The sequence below is a fragment of the Phalacrocorax aristotelis genome, chromosome 1 (assembly GCF_949628215.1).
Source record: "Phalacrocorax aristotelis chromosome 1, bGulAri2.1, whole genome shotgun sequence".
NCBI classification, from domain to species: Eukaryota; Metazoa; Chordata; class Aves; order Suliformes; family Phalacrocoracidae; genus Phalacrocorax; species Phalacrocorax aristotelis.
In genome coordinates this window covers 174,938,299-174,963,418 of record NC_134276.1, presented here as the reverse complement: position 1 = coordinate 174,963,418, position 25,120 = coordinate 174,938,299, and the positions used below count along the sequence as shown (strand labels likewise).

General features: G+C 36.8%; 1 protein-coding gene across 3 annotated transcripts in view; it reads right to left on the bottom strand.

The window, feature by feature from the left end:
• Positions 1-3,281: 3,281 nt before the first annotated feature.
• The window catches only part of PAWR (pro-apoptotic WT1 regulator), an 80,073-nt gene continuing 58,234 nt past the window's right edge, over positions 3,282-25,120 (bottom strand). For all 3 annotated transcript variants that reach the window (XM_075080745.1, XM_075080746.1, XM_075080744.1), the window contains exons 4-7: positions 20,754-20,788; positions 12,064-12,211; positions 10,516-10,620; positions 3,282-5,715 (exon numbers count right to left, since the gene is read on the bottom strand). In XM_075080745.1, coding sequence (XP_074936846.1) covers positions 5,629-5,715; positions 10,516-10,620; positions 12,064-12,211; positions 20,754-20,788 — 375 coding nt within the window. In that variant the 3' untranslated portion in view covers positions 3,282-5,628. The remainder of the gene's footprint in view (positions 5,716-10,515; positions 10,621-12,063; positions 12,212-20,753; positions 20,789-25,120) is intronic.

Here is a 25,120-nt window from a genome sequence, read left to right as displayed (position 1 = left end):
CCGAGGAAGGACGTACTTCTGTATCTTAAAACAAAATCCAAAGGCCACTAGGCTTTCATAAAGGAAGCCAACTGTAGGAATAATAATCCTAAACTGAATTCACCTAAAATTTTAAAATTTACTAAGTGCAAATGGTCATAATGTCTTACCCATAAAGTAACCGTGCTGTTGAATGCATCGTTTCTTATGGTATTTATGTTCCAAGCTGTTTTTTAAAACAACATTACAAACTTCATGATGAACTGTGATATAGTTATTGTCTCGCTGGTGTCTACTGATTATCCCCTTTTTCTCTTTATGTGTAGTCTGCAGCAATGACTGAAAAGGAGGTTATCTCTAACGATTCTGCCTGTGCAGGACAAAAGAACATGCATTCGTATGGAAATTTCAGAAATTAAATCTATTGTGAAGTCAATTCACTTTGTCTGTGTAGAAGTAGCACTGTAACATCCTTCACTACCTTTTCCTGGGAGGGGCTATACTTCAACTCTGATGTACCAGAAAAGGTCATTTCCACCTAACTGATGGAAGGATACTCACTACATTCCCGAAGCAGATAATTAGTATAGCGGAAATATGCAGGTTTCTCTCTTGTGTGTGTGCAAACACATACACACTTTAAGAATCAGACCTTAACGTAAAAATAATTCTAACAGTTCAGGTTGGGAGCTTCCCAGTATGGGTGACAAATCCAGTGAGAATTTTAGTCAGACAATATTAATTCTCCTTTAAACACAATAAGTAGTCAGCCTGGATTAAAAAGAATTTCGTTTTATTTGGACAAAGGCACACAGTCTTTATTGTTAGATTAAACATGTATCTTTTACCTGCAATACTAAGAATCTCAACATAATTTTTAAAGTGGTATCACAAATATCACAACTAGTCAATGTTCAAAACTAAAATGGATATTTAGTTATTTATAGCTTAATGACGCTTCAACTTTTTTAATGCATAAAAAGGATATTTTTAAAAAATTACTCCGCATTATGATTATGAGACTATTTTCAGAGGAAAACTCAACTATCACAATTTTTCCAGAACAGAAAAATCACAACTAGCCCTGAACACAGTTACACCAGAAATCCAGAAATAAAAGCAAAAAGATTAAATTTACAGAGTCATGTACATCTGCTAGAGTATAAGGCAAAATGGTAGATGGAGATTTGCTACAGTAAGTCAACATACGTGGAAGGTCATGAATGCTACTAAAATACATATCAAAGTCCTTTTTGCCCTGGACATACTTAAGTAAGCCTTAAGAAATGCTTCATATCAGAAGTCAAAACGCTTCTAGAAAGGCTCGTGTCAACACCTTTTGCAGGTATTGACATCAGAATGACTGGCTTGGAACAGATCTGTAGTGAAATTAAATGACAAGACCCAGAATTAATTTGTTTCATTTTTTAACAAAACTTAAGTGTAATCCTTAGCTCCTTAGTCTCAGCAGCTACAGGCACTAGCATGAAATTTTTTTATTTTTCTAAGTTTTTAAGTCACAGCTTGCAATGGTATTTTCTCTAACTAAAATAGTTGTTTCTTATTGGAAGTGTCAGATGTTTATGATCATTAATACTGATGCAAAATGGGCCGACTCATCTGACACCTTCATAAAGGGTCTGAGCCCAAGAAATACTGACACTCAGCCACATGTTAATGGCATCCATAGTTATTACTCATGTATTTGTTTCCCAACAATTACCTCTCCTCTTGGCTACTAATACTTATTTGGTTCAATTCAAGCTGGAAATAGCCAAAAGAACATACAGAAAACCATAAAATAGCTGGAGTCACTGTAACTCTGCTCTCATAGCAAAATGTTACAAAAGTAATTTGATCTCCATTATTCCTTTTGGTGTCTCCTATGGTAGCAAGTTTCCAAGCTGTAACAATACCAGCCAAGTTGAAAAGAGCTTTGATGGAGGTTAATCAATTGTTTCCAACAAACTAAAACCCCTATATTTTTTATAGTGCTTGTGCCAGTCAAAAATCTTTCCAGAGCTAATTCTCAGTACAGCTGAATTTAAAAAAATAAAATCATTGTGTTACACTTCCTACTTTGGAAATCACTGATTTATTTCTTGTTAATCTCTTTTCTCACGCTACCTCCCAATTTCAAAGCCAATCTAACACAGAAATAATTAACCTCTGAATAATAATTCAAATTAAATTCAAAGTAAATACAAATCTGGTAATTAACGATGAAAAAATTTTGCTTTAAAATAGATAAAACACTCATTTGCAAATGCAGACTGTACTCCTTCAGTTAATATATACATCAAGTAACACTGAACTTAAACAGGGCAATTTATTATTTTTAAAAATGAAAAAAAATGAGCCATTTTGAATGTCCTTGTAAAATTCACCAACATTTAGATATGGTTTGATACGGTTTATTCCTTTTTAGGGAATAAATCCCACAAACATTAGTGCATATCATCAATGATAAAAAGTATTTCTGCAGAACTTTAAGCTTCGGCTCTGGATGTAGTATCTGTTTTCTATGCAACAGCATTTGACCACAACAGAAGTGTAATTCTGCATTATCAAAATAGGAATTATGTACTGTGATAATTTTTAAAGTATCTTGAAATAATTGTCTTACTTGCTTTAGTCAATGGGAGTGCTTTTCTGTTTAGACTTCCTAGATGACCCAAGTTACCCAGAAACACAGACACTAGACCTAAGTGGTTTGATATGAATTTTAAGACATGAAAGCTCAGAAATCTCCAAGAGACTCACTGTTAAGTATTAACTTACAGTTAATATTGCATACTAATGCACCCCGCCCCACACCCTCGCAAATTAACTTAGCCTAGGTACATTAATACCCAGATTCATTCAGGAATCACATAGCTTTCCCACATGTGGTGGGTTCCCGCTTACAGCAGTCTCTCTGCTTTTCAATCACACAACTGAGAATGACTGAGGTGTTGGACTGGTGAGGACATGCGCATGGGTTAGTAAGTTGCTGGCAAGGTAGCCAGTTTAACACTTTAAGTCACCTAGGATAAACACTTATTCTATGTTTGAGCTTGACTATAAGGGAACCCTACTGAAATAAAAAGATAATGGCAAGTAACAACTAGACAATTATTAACGTTCTACATAATACATCATTTTTCCTAGAGTCTACTAAACTTCTCCCAAGAGTCTGATAATGTAAGTGATAATGAACTGTTATTGACATACTTTTTTTCCAAAAAGCCATCTAAATCTTCCAAAATGCCAGCAAATTGTTATGCTTCAAGATAAAAATTCCCACAAATTGTAAAACCATGAAGAGCTTTACATTTGTTTAATAACACACAAAACACAGTAACGTCCTGAGGTACTTTATCTGTGAGTTCCCAGCAGTTCCTTTGTTCACATGTTCTGCCTGAAGCATTACTGGTTTCATATATTTGGAAACTTCCCTTGCCAGTACCTCCTCAAGCTATGGTATCAGAAGTACTTCTGCCAAATACTCCTGTCAGCCAGAAGTCCAGGTTAAAAAAGAAATCCAAATTTTGGAATTTCTGCTGCTAAGTTTTAGTCAGTACACCTGGAAACCAAGAAGAGGTAATATGGCAAGTAATTCTTGCTTATGTTCTTTGCTGTCATTGTTCTTTGGTTTAAAATATGTGAAATACAGTTTATGAAATATCTCATTTACAACTTCATATTAATATCTGTGTGTTCTGCATTAACTCTTTAATGATGCTTCAATAGGTTTGACATCCCATGCTGTAAATGGTATGTGTATTTCCTACCTAGTACACAAAGAAGGAAATCAGATGTTCTTCCAGAGAGTGTTTCATATTTATTCAGAAGGCATACATCTCAACTGATTTTTTTAAATTTAATTTTTAATTTCATGAAACTGATAAATTAAGGGACTTCTTGCTGTTTGAATACATTAAAAGCAATATTCATTGGTATATATTGTTCAGAGGGCCTATTCAAACGCCCCATACCATTTAAATGGTATCCCATGGGATCTCATCCACTGTGAAGGAAAACATCAAGGCATCCTGGAATATAAGCATCTTGAAAAATACTTTAAAGCTTTGAAAAGTTCCTCCTCATTAGAATACATAAATGCAAAATAGCCTATCCTATATCCAAAACAATCCAAGGTGTAACAGTAATACCTGGAGTTGAAATTTAAGAAACTCTTACAGTTATTAAATAAACATTATGAAAACAACTGGCAAATCTGAAAAGGTGATAGTTATTACATATTAAAGTTGCCTTTAAGTTTTAAGGTAACAAAAACTATACGCATGCAACTTCTGACACCAAACTTCAAAATTGTCAAGAAAAAACCTGGGCTCTTTGAAATGTTTTCATTTCTAGTGTCCCGACTCAAATGACATATATATTTATTCTGATCAGGAATGAAAAGTGTGCTGTATTAAGATGAAATACAGTACATCAAATTTCAGCCTAACAAGACCTTTAAGAGGAGAACTGTTATCTGAGGTCTGTGGTTAATGTAAAATGAAAATTTTATCTACTATCATGTTATAGAAGAATCAGTAGAGTCATAACTGCATTGTAACATCTAAACAGGCACTTTTTAAACACCTCGTTAGTTTAAAAACAAGGATAAAAGGGGTTTTTAAACCATTTGATGTTTCAAAAGGACACAAACTACTTGTATGTCTCTGTACTTTGTTATCTACAAAAATTTTCACCCAGCTTAAAAAATTAAAAAACAAAACATCAAAAACTCATATTGGTTATGATCACTACAAATTTTAGGGTGACAGCTTTAAGTAGGAGAGTATTGCTGAAGTGTTTTTGCTAAAATGAAAGCTCCAGGCTTTGAGTTCTCAACACAGCAAACAAATTTACTGTCTGATAGCAAACTTGCATTTCATTGCTAAAGCAAAAGCTTTAAAATTAACTGCAGTGCACAATTTCAATATGATTCTAAGAACTCATTAATGCTGGTACCACAGGTGATTTACCGGGGGGGGGGGGGGGGGAGGGGGGTGGGGTTTGGGGTTTTTTTTCTTCTTTTTTTTTGTAAATAAAACCTCCCCCTCCTGCCAGAATACTGTTACACAGAAAAAAAATTGCTACTCTACTATCGTCAGTCTTTCAGATGTGGTAAAAACCCCCTCAACATACAAGAGTTTTAGACCAAGTAATCAATCTGCAAAATGTTATACATTGGAATTAAGGCATCCACTTTACAGCTGTTTAAACAAAAAAGGAAATATTTCCCAAAATATATATTTTGGATCTGTGTAAACAAAGGTTCTATGCATTGCTTCCATTCATTTCAAAAATATACACCCATATGGACTGAAAGTGATATTGGTGCTATGAATTTTAAATTACTGTAATGTATCCAGATGTAATATGAAGATACAAAACCCAAATATTTTTGAACTTAGTATTTTGAAATATGTCAAAATTTTTAATTATGTGAAAAGAAAGCTAAAAATAAGCCCCAGATTTGATGCCATTTCATTGAATGAAGAAGAAAGTACTATGAAAATAAACATTCATCTGGTTTCCTAACAATAAATATAAAGATAGTTATTATAACATACTGCAACACAGGAAGTATTACTATATTGACCTTAACGTTCAATCAGTAGTTTTTATATCTTTCCTCATTGAGGCTTGAATCTTCTACCTTGTCAGCTGTCCAACAACTTTTAAGAGGGTTTTATTTTCTTGCTTCAATTGTTCATTTTCATCTTCTATATCATCTAGGTCCTGCGAAAGTAAAATGAAAAACAAACATTTCTCAGGACATAAATACAAGCTGTCAATTAGTAGCAGCAGGAATTTAGCATCTTAGCTCTGAAATAAAGAAGTTGTGGTTGGGAAGAATTAGTGTCACAGTAGCTACCCGCAAATCTGTTAAACCAGCTTTTTCCCAAGTATTACTTTAATTAACTGTAAAAACTTAAATATTATATTCCCATGTACAAGCGCCTTTAAATGGAAACATATAATCAAAACTAAAGCTACAGCAGGAATTAATGCATCAAGAAACCAGAACAGGCATGATTATTTTATTGGTATACAGAGAGTGGATTACTCAGGTATTGCCTCTGCTCCCCAGAGTGTGCTTGTCTGCAACTATCCTGCTCATATATACACATCACTGGTTATTACTGCAAGACGACCTGCTTTGTGTTTTAAATTATGTACCAAAATTTTCCAAAAAAATGCCAGCCCTTTTTTTTGCTGTGAAAAAAAATTAAAAGGTGTTCTGTACCTTCTGTCTAAACTGCTACTAATAGAACAGTTAGCATATACAGTAATAATGGGTGCTTAAAATAGATTGCTCCCACCCCAAATATTCATCCCCCTTCCACCAATTACCGCATTTACTCACTTCCCATTTCACTTCTTCACTTCCCACCAAGTCTTTTCAAGCCTTTGAAATGAAAACCAGTTACCTCGGCTGTTTAATGTCAGCATTACTTTGGTAAAAATAATTTTAGTATTTAAAAAAATAAATAAAGAAACAGAATGAGAACAAAACAATGAAGAAACAGAAGAGTGACCTCAAGAACAGCATTTTAAGGAGGAAAATGAAAGGCAGGCAAAGGAGGAAGAACCATGATTCTCATTAGAGATCGTAGATGCCTTTTGACTGAAGTCTGCAAAACCCTCCTGTTGCCACGCTAGGTTAAACATAAAACAGCAGTAGGGAAAAGATTTTCTCTCTCTTGTTCCTTTAAGTTGTTAGGCGATGTTTGACATACAGAGTCTATTTTCTTGTTTCTTTTTAGTGGGGTCATTCCAGAAGTGCGTGCTAGAGATGTTGCATTTATTTGGTATCATGATTTTTAAAGGCCTCTTCTGTTTGCCAAGCCAAAATCCATACCGCAATACCTTCACAGCTACTTTTTTTTTTTTTTTTTTTTTTTTTTTTTTTGCAATGTGGAATCAAGAAATCATCAGCAGAAATTCCTCTTTTCCTCACCGAAGTAACACTGCACCACAGTACAAATGGCTTCCAGGAACAGCATTTGACCACTCCAACATAACAGATACAAGTGACTTAAAGAAAGAGGGAAAGTTTTGATGGATAGCTACTATAGAAAGTTTACTATGTAACTGTGAGGAACACACGTTGTTTTCTCTCTTGTGCAGTTCGGATCAGTAATCAGATGGAAGGGACAGCATTTTTTTAAAAAATTGGTTGTTTGGGGTTTTTTAGTTCAGTATTCATAATACTGTGTTTGAACTTGTGGTTAACCTAGCCATCAGATGCCTCAATTAAAGCTTACCTAAAAGCCTTCTGTTTAAAATACTTGTAATTTACTCAAAATAAAATATTAAAGGTTTGTGAAAGATTTATGCTGCAAAAATAACACTCCAAAGATTACTACAAGTAAGAGTTCCTTGAATATGAGCCAGGAAGAATAACTATTGCAGTTTAAATACGTACAGAAACCATGGACCGAGAGATGCAGATGTTTTGTGCCACTCTTAAATGTAAAGTTTCATATTAAAAATTACAACAGTAATGTATGCTTACTAGTAAAAAAGATGCAACAGCAGGAAAGCTTGGGCTTCACATACCAAAGGAACCCATAACTACACAACTGACACTAACTGGATTATAAATCCTCGCTGACAGTCTTTCTCCAAACACACATTTAACGACAATGACATCTTAGTGAGGTCAGAGATGACCAAGTGTAAGCTACTTGACAGTTGAACTTAGCCTATAAATATTTAAATGCCTTGAGATGCCTTTCCCTTCAGATGTTTGAGGTTTTTATGAAGCAATTACCCCTTTCTTACATAAGACGTGACAGACATACTTTTAATGGCCAATGTACTGGAGTGAAAGAATGCCATTTACGGCAGAAAGCCTTTTCTGTTTCTCAATATAAACGCAGCTCATGTTCTTGAAGTATCTTTGTGATGTACTGACCAATCTTAGTAAAATTATATTATTCCGTTAAATAAATACATTTATTTAAAATGAGAAAAAGTCTGCCAAGCTTTCAGGAGTCTTAGAAAAAGTTTTTCATGTGTAACACAAGATCTTTGCCAATGGAGGATGCATCCATGGTTAAGAATTGACTGCAACTTCTAGAATTAGCATTTCTTTAAATCTGAGGACTGAGCAGTCAGAAAGCTATGCAATAAAATGGCATTTTAAAAAGTTGTTTAGGTTCTTTGACATGAAATTCTTTCCATGTCTGTACAACCTAACATGCAATAACTGCACATTTTGATAAATAGAAAAGATGGAGAAAATACCATGAATGCATAGATGGTCAAATTTAAAGACGCCTATTTAGGTTACCTACCAGCAAAACATTTTAAAGAGAACTCTGCGTAAGCTCACTAAGTAAAGTTTACTCCTCAGGACATCCTTTTGTCTGAGGAGGAGGCTGAAGGTCACAACTGTTCTTCCACGCAAAGCATCCAATCCAGGTGCCAGGTCTACAGAGTAACATTCCATGAAGACCAGAGTGCTGGCTCTTGTGATCTCAGTTATGATAATAAACCTTAGGCAAATGTGACTGCGCTGATAACCTCCATAACCTTGTATCACAGGAATGATGCAGTATTTCTGTAGCTTTTCTTAATATTCTAAAGCTTTCCTCTTTCTAAATCCACACGGATAGCCAATATAGGAGTCATAAATCCAAGAGCTATTAAAAAAGAAAGCAAAACTGCATCTGTTTTAATGGAAGCATCACCTGTGTCACAGGATCAAACTTTTGTAAGATGACAAATCATTAAGCTGGTTATAAAGTCAAAAGGCAGCTATTTCATCATTAAGAAAACCCCAAGTGATGCAAATGTAAATAACTTGCAGTGCAATTAAGCTAACAGGCAATATCACAGCTATGGTAAATGCTGATCTGATAGAGAAAAAAAAAAAGAAAGCATTCTTTTCTGCATTTGAGAGAGGCTACGTAGGGAGCACCAATAAGGTGGGCTTTGTAATATCTCATGGAACTGTAGTTTTAGTAATTTTGTAATAAAGAGGTTTTTGAAAGGCCTATATTCTATGTTTTCTTTCCACACAACAATCAGAAATTCCCATCACACTTCAACACAGGGAAGGCACAGGCACTGCTTGACTTCCCTGCAGATGTTCAGATGGTTTCTAGTCAGACACTCGATAGATTTAATTTAGGATATCATACTTCAAATGTAGCAGAAAAAAACATTGTTTCTGGAACAGCAAACCTTGCAAACAGTCGTGGTCCTAAAACACAAGCTTTCAGTAACTTAGGGTCTTTTAATTTGTTCTGTTTAACCTCTGAGTCAGGTGTGTCCAGCAGTCTTAAGTAGCTTTGCCATCCATTATGTAGAAGGAATTAACACTTGCCTTGACTGTAATAAGGTCACCAGCTTAGATGTGACAAGATTATTTGCAGAATGGAAGAATGGCACTAAGACCAATTCTCCAACTGAAACAGAAATCTCTCCAAAACAGACAATATTTCATTTACCCTACAAATTTACTTCCAACTTTCTTTATTAAAAAAACCAAAAGATATATGTTTCCGAATAATCTCAACTACTTTAGTCCTCTATATTAGCTGGCAAACTTTTGTCATCCTCCTTTGCTACAAATGAATAGTGCACAGTTTGCCACTATGCACATAGAGTTATTGCGTCCCTTCACTAGTGGATTGACCAAAGCCAGTTCTGAATTTTTTTTCCTGAATTTTTATGGGAATGTCTGCACAGGACCAGTAGAAGCATATTTCTCTCATACATCCAGGCTCTGCACCTCAGCCAGAAGTTCAAGATGAGGTCACTAATCCATTCTATGAAAGAGTTCCAGTCTGCCCTTAAAACTGGGACTTGTTTAATTTGGTGTCTTCTATCAACTTTAAAATTTCTCATCCTGTCCCATTCCCAAGCACATCTCAACCCTTCTACACCCTCTTCTCCTGCCTACACACCTTGCTTAAGTGATGCTAGCCCAAGTTTCTTGCCCCCATCCTGTTCTGCCTTTAACCTTGTGGATCAACAGTAAAGAGCGTATGTGTCAGAATATAAAGCACTTACTCCCAAATCTTTCTAAGATCATCTAACCTATTATTAGTAATTAAGTATTAGTATTACATAAGTAATTGGGTATTAGCAATTAAGCTGACTAAACCAAAATTAAATTAATAATTACTTTGTCTAACAAAAGTCCTGAGTAACAATTTATTGAGAAAACCATCAAAAATCCAACTTAATTATTTCCTGGTATGCTACGTACAGGATTTGGAGAGAAGAGGCAGTAGAGAACTCTTGTTTTTATAACCTTGTTCTACAAGCACTTACAGCAACAAGAGATTCAGGTACTCCAATAACACATAGCTCATGGAAGTTAATCATGACAAACAGAAGTCACCTGGAAAAATGTAACTTATTGACATGCCTTCTTGAAAAGTTACACAAATACAAAAAACATCCCCACAATTAATTCTCTTCTGACCTTGCCCAGTGGGTGCAGGTAGCTGAATAAGAGTATAGAGAATGCAGAGACTTTTATCTCTTTATATGGCGCTATATAAGAAAGTATGTGCTTACTCTGCTTAATAGATCAATTTCTTCCTTCAGCTTTCCAATTAGTTCCTCTTTGTCCTGTGTCATTTTCAGCAATCTTGCATTTTCCTGTCTCTCCTTCGCAAGTTCCTAAAAACAGAATATGCAACAAAGTTTGAAATGTAATTTTTAGTTTTAAGAGACAATTTTAAGTTATTACGATTTAAAACAAACATACAAAGGAGAAAAACCAACACACACTTACCTATAATTCCTTTTCTACAGCAAGTAAAACCCACATCTTCAAACCCTTACACTTCAAGGAGCTACAGAATCTCATCTGAGAAAGTATTTTACCCACAGCAAACCTGTGTGATAGCTCTGATTCCAGAGATAATGTTTTAATTAATATTTAAATTAAGCATAAACCCAAAATTGGATAGGGGCCCAGAACAGAAGTAAATAAATGTAAAGCATTAGCTTCCAAATTTGTTATATTGGGAGGGTTATTCCTTTTTTACTGTTGTTTTGTTTGGGGTTTTTTTTGTTGGTTGGGGGTTTTTTTGTTGTTTATTTGCTTTGTTTGGGGTTTCGAGGTGGCAGGTTTATCCTACCGTTAGAAAGGAATGAAGACTCACTGTTAGATCTGTGGGCCTGACCATGTGAAAAAATTAAAAGGTTCATTAGGAATTCAATAAATCAGAGTTCAAGGTGCTAAAAGAAAGCCCCTAAATCCTCCTCTGTTTTCTGTGTTACTGGCATTTTAATTATTTCAGAATGAAGTTGATTTGAAAGGGAGGGTTATGGTGTACTTTACTCATATCAGGCTTCCCAAGTCTTTAAAAAAAAAAATCTACAAAATATGCTTTTTTTGAAAGGATTAAAATAAAGACCTATTCAAATGGTGTTTACTCAGTAACTTTCATCCATATGACCATCCATTCAAGGATATTTGGCAAGTTACCCACAAAAATACACTTCAGAGGAAGACGGAGAAGCCAGTAATAGATTACACAGATGACAGTATTTACCAAAATATTGTTAAAGCTGAGATTTTCACCTAAAACATTATTACATTTTCCCAGAATTGACTATATGAAGAATGTCTGAACTAATGAAAACTTTGTTTCAAATATATATTTGAAATATTTAAAACTTTAATGAACAACTGGATAGCAATCACATTTTATATTTCAGTGCATTAAAAAAAATCCAAAACAAGAAGTAGATCAGGAGCAGGCTTGCTAATTTTCTGAACAGCCAGTGAGCCCCTCCTTCCCAAGTTATGTGCCCTGTATTGGTGTGTCACGAGGTACATACAAGAAAGACGCAGAGCACTGCTGGCTCTCTAAGTGTATGGATCTTCACCTCAACTATTTCTCACTTACATACCAAATGAAAACTAAACATCTGTGATTAGAAAGTTGACATTCTTCTCCGTCAGTCTGACTCTTCATATATCTAATAGACATAACTTTCTGTACTTCAGGCATTTAGCATCACTTCTATATATTTCACTTGTAAATTTCCCCATGGAGTTTCAAAGGTATTTTATTTCAGATGTATGCTATGCAGACATTGGTTGGTACTCACCCTTTCAAGTTCCTCAATCCTCTTTTCCAAAGTGTTACTTGCTACAGAACTGCCAGAAGAATTTGCATCCCTGCTGTATCTGCTGTAAGTTGTCCTGTCTGTTCGGGAATATCTATTTGGAGCATCATCATCTGCTGCATTAGCTGTGCTACAAAGGCAAAGAGCAAAGCAGACACCTACTTATACATTTAACAAAACTGAAATGATAGAAATAAGAAGTGCTTTCCAAAGCACTCAATAGATCAAACTGCAGAGAACTTACTTCACAGCTCTTATGTTGCTGAGAACTCACTAAATTCACTGCCTCAGGGAGTCAAATCCTTGGATAATGCAGCTCTCATCACATAGCTAATCAACTTTAAACGCATACTTATCCTATTTTATTGTTAAATATTTAAAAATTTTATGATCTGTGCACATTAAAAACCAAGCTAAACAATTTATTTTAAAAAGTTAAGTAGCACTATGGAGTTGAAATCAAGCATCTTTTTAAATAGATAGAAAGATAAAAGATGAAAAATAAGTGTATGTCTAAAAACGTAAGAAGCTTACACGTATCAACTGACTTTTCAGGAACTATGGACATGGCCTGTAAGGAACTGGAAAGCAAACCAGAGTGAGAAAGTGATATGGCCCAACATATTAGTTTTATACCATTTCCAAATATTTTACTTCAGAACTTGAATACACAGCAGTTTGTCATAGCTCAGTTGGTAGGCACTCACTTATTAACTGATGATATGTTTTTGCTTTAGATCATGTGTCTATTCGTTAAAATCACTGCAATGGAATCTTAACAGATAAGCACTGCAAATGCACATAAACTAGTTTTAAAAAAAGCTTATGGGTTCTTCACTGTGATTGCTATGTACAAAACCAGTGCTATTTTAAAAATACACATATTCAAAGTCACAGGTTTAACAGTGCTTTTCACAGAGCTATTTTCTTCCTAACAGCATTGTTATTTACCTTCAATGTAGACTCTAATGAATAATTAAGAGCAGCAGAGAGTGCGCCCTGGGACCAGGCAGAGAGATACAGATCTCCCACTCCCCAGTCTACCAAAACCACATTTAACTCTGAAACTATACAGCTAAACAGCCAAAACCAAATCAAACAGGGGAGGAAAAAAAAAAAAAAAAACAAACCCCAAACAACCCACACCAAACCCAAAACCCTTATTCAGTCCTCACCAGGAGAACTGGAATGTAGACACTCAAAAGCCATCCAGACATGGTCCTGTGCAACCAGCTCTAGGTGGCCCTGGTGGGACAAGATGCTCTCCAGAGGTCCGTCCCTTCCAACCTCAACCAATCTGTGGTTCTGTGAAATCACACAGCTGAAATATGTACACAATGGTTTTCTAGAACACTTAGCAGAAGAATGAAAAGTACTGTGAGTATCCCTGCAACATTTCCCTTAAAACATAGACGAGTATATGATCAATGTGTTCATTTAACAGTTTTGCCCTTCACAACTCTAGAAATCCCCTGCTGACAATGTGCAAATCTAGACGGATACAGTGCAAATGAAAAGCAGGAGTATCTGGCAAATGGATGCCTTTTCATGGATATAAATATTGGTTTGCTCCAGTATGTGTGAAGTTTCCAAGGCACACTGACACAATTGTAAGGAATTTTGTAGCTTAATGTTATTACCATATTTAGCACTGTTTATTCTTCATCTAGAAGAGTTTTTTTAAAACATTTCTAGGACCGGATACGCATGTTGCAACACAACATAAGAGAAATATTTTAGTTTAACTCTATAAATTCTAGATTATTTAGCTTTCTGAAAGACATGTTGCTTCATGCCGTTAATGTCACAAGGATAGACCACACAAAAAAGGCTCAATTTTTCATCACTCAAAAATGAACCCTTTTGCCAATATACTGGAGTATCTCAACTCAGCTCCAGTGAGTGATACTGGCAAATGCTCCTACAAGAAAGTCAGAAGAAAGGACGCCTAGATAGGATGGGTTTCATTAATACTGAAAATTAAGACATTTTCTGTATTTTCCCTGAAAGTCACACTCAAATTTCCTTATCTATTCCCCTGGAAGCAGACCCTACTGAACACATTCCTTTTCCATATCAGCAAGTACAAGGGACAGATCATGAAAACTTCTAGGAAATGGGACTAAAAAAAAAAATTTACGGACGCATTAGTCCATCTTAGTCTGTGACCTAACACACAGAATGTGACAGATACAAAGTTTATTATTTGGGCTGTTATAACCAACGTGCAGTACACAGCAACCACAAAAAAGGTACCATCCCAGACACGGTAGACCCATCTTTCACACAGCATGTTATTCTAGTTTTCAGATACAATGTCACTTTTTGAGCCTTTAACAAGACAGAAAACTTACCTAGAATAACAATATCACTGAACTTGGTGTCTATGCTTTACTAAGAGAAAATGCCTATCAACCAGCCCCAATAAAGCTATCTCTATGGAAATAAACCTGTATGTATGTATGTGTGGATATATACACACACTTATCTATACATATATATTTATAAATATGTAACAACAATACTACTACTAATAATAAAGATAATCTGCCCAAACTGAAGAGCTTTGCATACTACTAAGAATACAAATTGGGTTTATGTCTTCTTTTGGAAGAGGGCAGTAAAAGTGCATGCACGTGACAGCAGAACTCCATTTAGTTTGAGACTGCAACTGAAACCATTCTTTTCTTCTTCCACTTTCTAACTGAATAAAGGTTTACAAATGCTTGTAACTTGGAAGTTGCTGGAATCTCACAAGAGGTATGAAAGAAAAGAAAGCCTATTGTCAGTAGATGTACATTGGGTAAAAGTGGTCATTAGCACCAGCAGAAAAAAGTAGGGGTCCGGCAAGTTGAAAAAAATTAGGGTCACTGCTCAAGAATGCAATTTAAAATGTATTCCACTTTTTAGCATTCAAGTACCTTATGCATGTGACTGTTTCAACACTTGCAGTTGAAACACCTAGCCACAGGCTATGGCTGCAGGAAACAGTATTTTTAAAATTAGTTTTCAAGCAGACTCTCAGATTGTATTTGTAGCCATATGTACACTAGATTAGCATGCCCACACGGACAGTAGCAAATGAGAATACACCTGGATAGAAACATTCCTCACTACTGCTTCAAAATGGCATGTTCGACAAGATGTTTAACAAAATTCAAACTTGTTGTTCAATCAGCCTACTAACAATCAGCCACTATCAAACCCTCATTTTAAATGTGTCTTTCTGTACTAGAACACCCAAACAGAAAACATTTTTGCAACTTGAGGAGACTTGCTTTTCTAAGTTTTTTTTCTGGCTGTACTTAAATAAAAACCATATAGCGAAATCAACATGCATCGCAGTTTGACTACTCTTACACAGAAGCAAATGTTTTGTTTCAGAATGATGTTCTAGTTAAAATCAGTTCTTCATAAAGGGGCAGGTTTAACAGCAATATTACAGAGAGGTGGAATAAATCTTGCTCCTTCCAAGGCCTCTTTGGTTCTCTCAATGTTTTCCTGAAGCACTCTCCAAATTACAACTTTATCCAATTAAAATCATGCAGTCAAAACCAGATTTCATTGCTTTCAACTAGAACACATTTATTTTCACTGCCAGAATCTTGTAACTATACTTGATGTGGAAACTCCTAATTATGCCACTGAAATTCAGTCAGTTGCTAACAGCTTCTTTCAAAGAATATGCAAAAGACAATATTTCTAAATAGGCCACCTTGGACTTCTGTGATTTTGGACTGCTTAAGCCAAGTCCATGGCTTTCACAGCTGAGCCAAGTAAAGGCAGTCTTGTCTTCTCTACAGCTGCACATTCCTAGTCTCCACTTTTCCTGGCTCTGGCCTTCAGGTGACCAAGCAGGAAATGATTCAAGGAGCTGATGCAGCAATCTAGCAGCCCAGCAAAGAAAGCCATCAACTTTCAGCCACAGTGGCTCCCTGAAGCATCAACCTGTCCAGCTGCATGAGCACTGGCACAAGGAACAGGGAGGAACTGCAGCTGGCTCAACACAGACCTTCAAAAACTTCTGTAGAAATAAACTCTAAGTGTCTCTGCCTTCTCATAACGCCAGCATTGGCTGAAGAGGGAATACAAAAATCAAGAAAAGCACCTTGAGTCACTCATTTTAAGTGTTCATACCTGCACAGTAGTGGTCCTACTGTAACAAGCCAGATGAGATGGTGCTTCAACAGCCAACCCTCGCTGCAAAACTCCCAAACACAGGCAAGTAAGCAAGTCTGGGCATAGTGTTATGAAATAGTATTTTGCAGCTGTATTTTTTTGAATTAGTGAGACCAAAATTACTATGATGGTATGTATATTGTTAGAATTTAAGCTCTGTAGTAATCTAAAAACACCAAGCGTGAGAATTTCAGCAGGGCTTTAACATTTCCTTCACAGTATTTCAATGACTGCTCTTGAAGCACTAGCTTCTCTCCTGCTGATCTCTTCTTCCTTAATTATTTTTCAACTCTTGCATGAATGTTGAACTCGAGTACAACATTGCCTTTAGAACTAGTGGCCAAGGGTCTGTCTCTGCCTGTTGGGTTCCATGTTAGTGTGCTGTACTATCCTAAAACAGGGGGAAAAAACCCTCTGACGTTTTGTCTGGAAGCCATAAAGCCATACTATATTGCATTCATGTCTACTAATAAACAAACTTATAAGTGGAACACACCCCTGAACCACTAAGAGATTTTAATCTAACTCTTTCTGTAAACTGATCCAGCTTGACCTGTCTGATCCATAAACCATACAAAAAAATCTTATTTTAAATCCTGATTTGCAAGGTTTTCTTTTCAATTTATGACTTTTCTAAAAAAGAGGCTAAATTGGTTCAGAAGCTAGTAGACCGTTGTAAAAACAAGCTGCTAGAACAAATTCTCTGTATTTATTCCTATGTCCACATACATCTTGCTTTACTGTTACTTGCAAACTTTAAGTTCACAGAATGCAAGAGAAACATAATTCATGTTTACATGTAGATTACCCTCAAATATTTCAATAAACATAATACACTTTGTCATTCTCTTGTTTAAGAAGTCAGTGATGACACCAACTATCCTGAGAGCAGTCTTGAATCAGAAAAACATTTTTACTAATGGCATCATGCTTGTTGCTTTAAAATAACTACTCACATAGCAGCACAACAAGTGGTAGACCCAGTTAACAGTAACAGAATTTTGGAATGGCCAAGATGAGGCATATCACATGAAGAAAAGCTTAGGGAGGAATTAAAGATGAGCAAGTTGATTTGGGCTGTTACCACTGAAGGATACCTACACATTTTAATCACATGAAGCTCACAGTCAGGACGGACGGCTGGTTGCAACTCCCAAATATGCTCATGAACAAGCCCTGTGGCCTTTATATCAACATGACCTTGAAGATTCTGGTCATGTTTTTAATAGATCTTGCAGTACCACTCCAGATCACAACAGGACCATCACTTTCTTTTGAAAATACTTTATGTGGTGAATCATGCAACTACGAAGGAACGCCTACACAAACTTTTGGGGTGCAAGCCTGAAAATTTTTGAAGTAAATTGAGAAGACAGACTACAATTAAGATCCTCATCCCAAACTTTTGTTTACTTTACTGCATAAGGAGACGAGCTCAGTTTGTCCAAGTCAGCCAGAACAGAAGTAGAATAACACAACAGCAGCCAGCACAGTTCATTTGTAAACATGTCTTCCAGTCAATGGGCACTCAAGCAGGTTTCTCAGCAATGTCATATAAATGTTTAACCATGGATTGCTGCATCCATATAAGGCAAAGCAGCCAGTGTGTCTGATTAAATGGGTGTAAAATCTGTGCAATTCCTTGAGCCCTGGAACATACTGAGAGAACAGCAATTCCATGAACCAGGAGGCTGCATGTCTCAATGCAGACATGAAAACAGCTATATGGGAAGGGAAAGGGAAGGTACTGGAAGCCCAGGACAGTATCAACACCCCAGGACTAGAAGTCAGAAGAGGACAGAGGATGGAGACAAAACAGGGTTAAAAACCAAAGACAGAAAAATATCAAAAAGAAGATTAGGACCTCAATGGTTAAATTTAACCATTGAGGCCCGAACCCTAAATTGAGGATGTAGGAGAAAGGGGGAGAGAAAGGAAAGGGTGTCTAACTGGGCTAGGAAATGGAAACCAGTGAAGTGAAGAAAAATGCTGAGATGAAAAGATGTCACTTCTGATGAGGAACAACTGGAGAAAGGAAAAGATAAGGAGCAAGAGTAGTAAAGACAGGGGGAAATGACCTGAAAATTTCTGATAAATAATGCATTCTTCCCAGAGCAGGGAGTCTGTAACAGAGCCCAAGCAATTAGGCAAACATTATCTTTTTACTTTTGCTGTCATATGCGTGTAAAGGTTACTAGCAGTCTCTTTTCCCCACTCACAAAGTACTGACCACCTGTTGTCAGAGTAGCACAAACAACAGTTTCAAATGGGATATCAAAGTGGTTGCCCTATGTGAGAACATGGTTTGCTCTCGATGTGCTTTGAAAACCTAAGGGAGTGCACCCAAAACTGTTAAAAGCACGTTAAGTTGAACATATTTGAGCCTTCAAGGAGCTTATGGTCTCAATTTAACCTTTTGGCATTCACATTCCAGTACGAGGTGTAATCACAGACTGGCATTTTTGGTTTTCACCTAACTTGTGCTGTATTTGGGACATAAGCGAGATATCTACCACAGTGAATGAGAATTACCATAGAAGAGGTAGTTTTCTCTAGGACCTTCCCATACTGCAGATGTTGGTAAGGGGCAAACAAGCCAAACATTGCCAGAACAGAAGAGGACTATGGTCCCGACTCCTTCCTTTAGCATTCATACCAGAAAGCGAAGCCACTGGGAGCCACACTTTGTTCAAGTACTCTTACCTGAAAAATTACGTGGGAGGAGGGTAGAAATTTTCAAATATAGAGGAAAATCAATAGATACTGTTAACTCTAAACACAGGGGGCACTGAATCTTTATCCATAAAATATCAGCTACTGTATACCTCATGGAAATACAGTTAGACTATTAGCATTTGTGAGCACTGGGCACTGTGCTGACTTCACAGGAAAGTAATCCTTTGTTTTCAACATGAGGTTTGAAGACTAAGCAATGAGTAAGATAGATGGCAACATACATAAAGTATTGAGCAGGAGCTCACAGCAAGTCAGATTCTTCCTGAATGTGATGCCAGTCCTGAGGGAGAAAGTTCACAAAGAATGTACATCCTACGTACAACTAAAGCTGTCTGAACAAAGACTGCACAAAAAAAGTCTTCTTTTAGCATTTTCTAGCTTTGAAGTTTCCTATTTTTGCAAGGCTAATCAGAAGAATTATCTTATTTTCAAATAAACTACAAATGTGATTGCGTAAACTATTTATTAACACCACACACAACACCAGGTTTTTGCAAGCGAGTGAGGATATACGGAGTAAAGATATGGTTTATGAAAAGCCACAAAGCACTATGACACACACCACTAAGTATTCGGCAAATACAAATAGAAATGAAGTTCTGCACAAGGACTGAAGAGGAAGTGGAGACTGAACTAAAATGTGTTTGATTAATAAGGAAGTAATCATGAATTTGTATAGTTATTAAGGTTGTGTCAGTAAGTCCACCCATTCTGCAATGACAAAGTGGTTTAAAAAAAACATACAGCAATAAAATGCATTACTCAACTAGGTTTATGAGAACCCAGAAATATAAATATAAAAGACAGCACCACGCTAAGAAATCTAAAATGTAACAGGGTAGGTTATTATTTTTTACACTGAGGGTGGTGGGACACTGGAACAGGTTGCCCACAGAAGTTGTGGATGCCCCATCATTGGTAGTGTTCAAGGGCAGGTTGCGTGGGGCTTTGATCAACCTAATTTAGTGAAAGATGCCCCTGCCCATGGCAGGGGGCTTGGACTAGATGATCTTTGAAGGTCCCTTCCAACACAAACTATTCTATGATTCTACAGGTGAACAAGTCTGAGGAGTGGAAAATACACCAGTGAAGACTACATAATTGTAGGTGCTCTTTGCAGTTACTTCTACAGCCAGGATATATATACACAGATTAATTAACCACCTACACATTTTACCTGAGTAAAGGATATCTAAATGAAAACACATTCAATGTGACAAACAAAAATATGTTTACCCAAATGCCTTGTCTCAGCTGACGTACTTTACTTGAGTAATGATCAGAGTAACACTTGACTCAAATACAAACGAGTAACAATAAGGACATGCTGCATGTGGGCAGCATCCCCTACAACTGAGACAGTAGTATGACAAAACCACAGAAATTTCTTTCAGTATTACTGTGGAGAGCAACAAAATTATCTTCCTGTATTAAACTTCAGAAGATGGTGTTTCATAAATTATCTGTGAAAATACTAGCTCCTAGGTAATGTGTAGTCAAGTTAGACATTTGCTTGGGAAACTGTTCTGCACTAGTAAGACCCAGCAAAATACTAGCCAAATTTATTTTTAAATAATAGTAACGTAATAGAGGGGTTTGGATAAGTTTGCTGCATCTCTCAAGTCTTTATCCCAAAATCAGGCTATGTATCTACAGTAGCAGTATGATGGCCTCTACTACACCCATCCATTTAATCAGCTTTATTTCTGGCAGAGCTATATATGTAGAGAGATGTATTGTGTACAAACATATCATACCTTTTATACCTGCTTGAAACCATCCTGGAGGAGTCCTAAAAGAAACAGAAAGAAAAAACTAATTAACATTTCTCCTGTATATGTACTTCCAAAATACTTTATCACTCCACTGAAAATGGAGCCTGCAGTTAAGAGCAGGAGAAACAGCTGCGGTACAACTCAGTTTCGCACTGTTTCGCTGTCAGGAATAGTCAGAATACCAGGATTGTCGTCACCGCGTTACTGCTGCTGAACATCAGCTCAGAACCCTTAAACAACAGCTTCTGGTTACATCTTAAAACTGGATGCACTATACTCCATCTCCCAGCATCCAGAACATGCAGCTTACCAAAACAGGATACATCCTGCCACCAATACACCTTTCCTACCACTACCGATACAGAAACACTTGCGCACTTTGATAGCTGTTCATCTACTTGTCCAAGAGCAGCAGAGCAAAACTGTTCCAATTCTTCGGCACCACTGCTGTCCTTCTGGACAGAACAAAAACCAAAACCAGCAAGTAGTACAGGGTTAAGACCCAAATCAATTTATTACTTATCAGCTGGGACATGGTAACTACAGGCATGCTCTTTGCCATGCTAACCCAGGTGTTGCAACCTCCATGAGAAAACACATTTTAAATAACAGCACGCATTTCAAACAAGTTCAATGGTGCAAAAACTATGCATCTGGCCCTTCAAAGATACATACATGGATTAATTGCAGATTACAAGTCTTACTGTAATTTTCCTAGCTTAAGGTAAGAACTTCATTATTTTTCTGATTCCCACAATGCAGTAAGAAGTAGTTTTCCCTAAGACTACGTTTTGTTTGGGGTTTGTTGGGTTGGGTTTGTTGTTTTTTTTTTTAATTTGAAAAAAAAAAATCCATTATGCTTTTGTTCTGGCTCTGTAAAATGGAAATGGAAACAAAAGGAAGAGTGGGCAAAAGGGCTAATTTATTTTTACATCATCCCTGAAAAAACATCAATGCAGTATGTACAAATAAGAAAACCTGAAACAATGTATTTGCATCAATAGTGCTATGCTTGTACCTTCTCAATATCAGTCTCATTACATAGGAAAATTAAGGCATGTTTCAACTGGTAAATGATTGCTCAGATTAGACAGGGTAAATCCACAAGTATTTTTTAGGATGTTGTAAGAAGAACATGAACCAATTATTTTATTAATCATAGACAAAACTCCCCCCAGCATCAACAAATATTAGGTAAAAAGTCAGGAAAGAACATTTAAGGACTTAATGAACTGAACAATTGTCTTTACCAGAAAAAAATAATGTCATAGTGTGAAATTCTGTCTATTTATGATGCTAACTGCAGACAAAGGAGTAAATGAGTTCTCAAACCAAGATGCAAGAGAAATTCCATCCACACTGAAAATCCTACAAAACATTACACTATCTTCACTGATCGGTGTATTAATGTCTTTGTAAGTAACAAAACAAGCTAAAACATAGGATAAAAAATTATTTTATTCTAGAAAATACAGTTGACAAAAATATTTGTGTTACAGAAACAAAAATTTATCTTAAAGTGCATTTTATGTTATGAAGCATTTTCAACTTCTGCAATATGTGCTACACTTTCCTTAATATAAGCAGAAGAACAGTATTCAACAAAGTTAAGTCATGGGAATTATTTGAAGAAACCCACAAAGTGGTGTAAAATCACTGTTTTAACACCGATACCTTTTATCATTGATGACAGCATCTGAGAAGTAGCAACTCACAGCTATGAAAGAGCAACCTAATTTCATCTCTAAAAGGGCAAGGAAACAGAGTTTTAAATTATACCAACACTATTTTTAACGTTTACAAGGGTACCTTATCTTTGAAAGGTCATGGCAGTAGGGGGAGGTTTGTGAGGACTGGAAGGAAATAAATGTCACTCCTCTCTTCAAGAAGGAAGATCCAGGGAACTACAGGCCAGACCTTACCTCATTCCCTGAGTAGGTGATGGAACAAATCCTGAAGGACAAGAAGGTGAAATCACCGTGGATATATGAAGGGGAAATCATGCCTGGCTGATCTGACAGCCTTCTACAAGGACACGATTGGCTCAGTGGATGAAGGGAGAGCAGGTGATGCTTATCTTGATTTTAACAAGGCTTTCAACACCTTCCCACACAATATATGTATAGGCAAACTGTTGAAATATGGACCAGGTAAGTAAACTGTAGGGTGCAACAGAAAGTGGCTAGACTCCCGGACTCAAAGGGTTATGAACAGCAGCATGAAGTCCATCTGGATGCCAGTCACTAGTGGGGATTGATACAGGGGCCAGTACTGTTTAACATCTTCATTAATGGCCTGGATGATGGGACAAAGTGCAACTTGAGCAAGTTTGCAGACTACACAAAACTTGGATGAGCGGTTAATAATATATCAGATGGCTCTTGTGCCAGGCAGAGGGACACTGACAGGCTAGAAAATGACCTAACAGAGACCTCATGAAGTTCAAAAAAGGGAAATGCGAAGTCTTGCACCTGGGGAAGAATAACCCCAAGTACCAGCACATGCTGTGGAACAGTTGGAAAGCTGCTGTGCAGAAAAGGACTTGGGAGTCCTGGTGGACACCAAGATGAACATGAGCCATCAATGTGCCCCTGCAGCAAAGACGACCAATGGCATCCTCCTGATGCATTGCCAGCAAGTCAAGGGAGGTGATCCTTCCCCTCCGCTCAGCCCTGGTGAGACCACAGCTGGAGCACTGGGTCCAGTTCTGGGCTTCTCAGTATGAGAAAGACATAACAGAGACACTCCAGTGAAGGGCCACACCAACGATTAAAGGTTTGGAGCATCTGACACATGAGGAGAAGCTGAGAGTGCTGGGAATGTTCAGCCTGGAGAGGAGAATGCTGAGGAGGTATTTTGCCAATGCATATGAACAACTGATGGGGTAAAGTAGATGGATCCATACTCCACTGTGCCCAGAGAAAGGATGAGAGGCAATGGACAGAAATACAGGAAATTCAACTTAAACGTAAGAAAATAGTTTCTTACTGTGAGATTAAACTCTGGAGCAGGTTGCCTAGAGACGTTATGGAGTTTCTATCCATAGAGATAATAAAAACCCAGCTGGCCACAGTCCTGAACAATTTGCTATAGTTGAGCCTGCTTTGTCCACAGGGTTTGCACTACAGACTTCCTGAGATTCCTTCCAGACCTTAATGATTCTGTGTTTCTGCTCTGCTCGTCTCGAGCTTTCCATCTGCATTCTTCTCTCAGCTTAGGGAGTTTAAGTAAACATATACCTAACATCTGGCAGCTTCAGAGGATTTCATTCTGCCTTTTAATATTTTTATTTAGGGACTTGCCTATCTGAACTTTCACATACAGAGGACTGTAATGGTCTGATTTTTAGCTTTAAGACAGTCAACAATGACTGAGAAGGTGATTTCACTCTGGTGTACGTGAAGAGATTCAAGTAGTTTGACCTAATAGGTTAAGATACATCTTCACTGTATATGAAAACTGAAATGCCATTTCAGTATCAGTCACAGCTGTTAGAGGTGATGGTCTCAAACATCCTGGTTGTCCCATCAGCCATACACAAGTGGTTCAACTCACTTTTTAAGCTTGGATGGAGAAAGAGAGACACATAGGTGTCTGGGACAAAATTTTGCCTGTCTGTAGGTAAAACTCTTGCCAATAAAGTAGAAACTCTGGGCTCTAAGCTTCCTCAGTTCTTATTTTTAAACAGCCTCTTTTTTAGGAAAATGCTGAAGCCTTGAGGTTATGGCCATACTTCCTGGTGAACATAAGCCTCTGCTTAGGGTGAAAGGCACAATTCACAAGAATGGGAGAATTTGCACATGACATTGCAATCTAGTAAAGCACACGTACCCTTGTACAAATAAATCTCTGGATCTTTGATGTTTGTTTTCTACTCTAAGACACCAAAGGGATGCAATGAATGCATTTTACTTGTACACCCTCACATCTACTAAGACCTTTTCATATAGTAAATGCAAATATAAGCTATAAAGCAATTTATATACATAGAGCTGTACATTTACCTCAACAGGAGGCTTCTAAAAGTTCAGCAGTACTATTCAGAAAAGACAGTTCTTCAGAAAAAGAAAGCTGGGAAAGCAAACAAATGCTCAGGGACAAAGTCCATGGCAAATACTCTCATTTCCTACAAATGACAGCTGTTAAAACTAAAAAAAAAAGAAAAATTAACTAGCCCTTTGTAACATACGTTTCTACAGCAAGTATTAGTGGTTTTTATTTTTGCATTTAAAACTATGAAGAAAAAGTTAAAAATACACACCTGATGCATAAAAACAATCTCTACTGATAACCAAATTAATCCTGCAGGTTTGGTAAATTGTGACTTTTATTATTTTGGAATCTCTAAT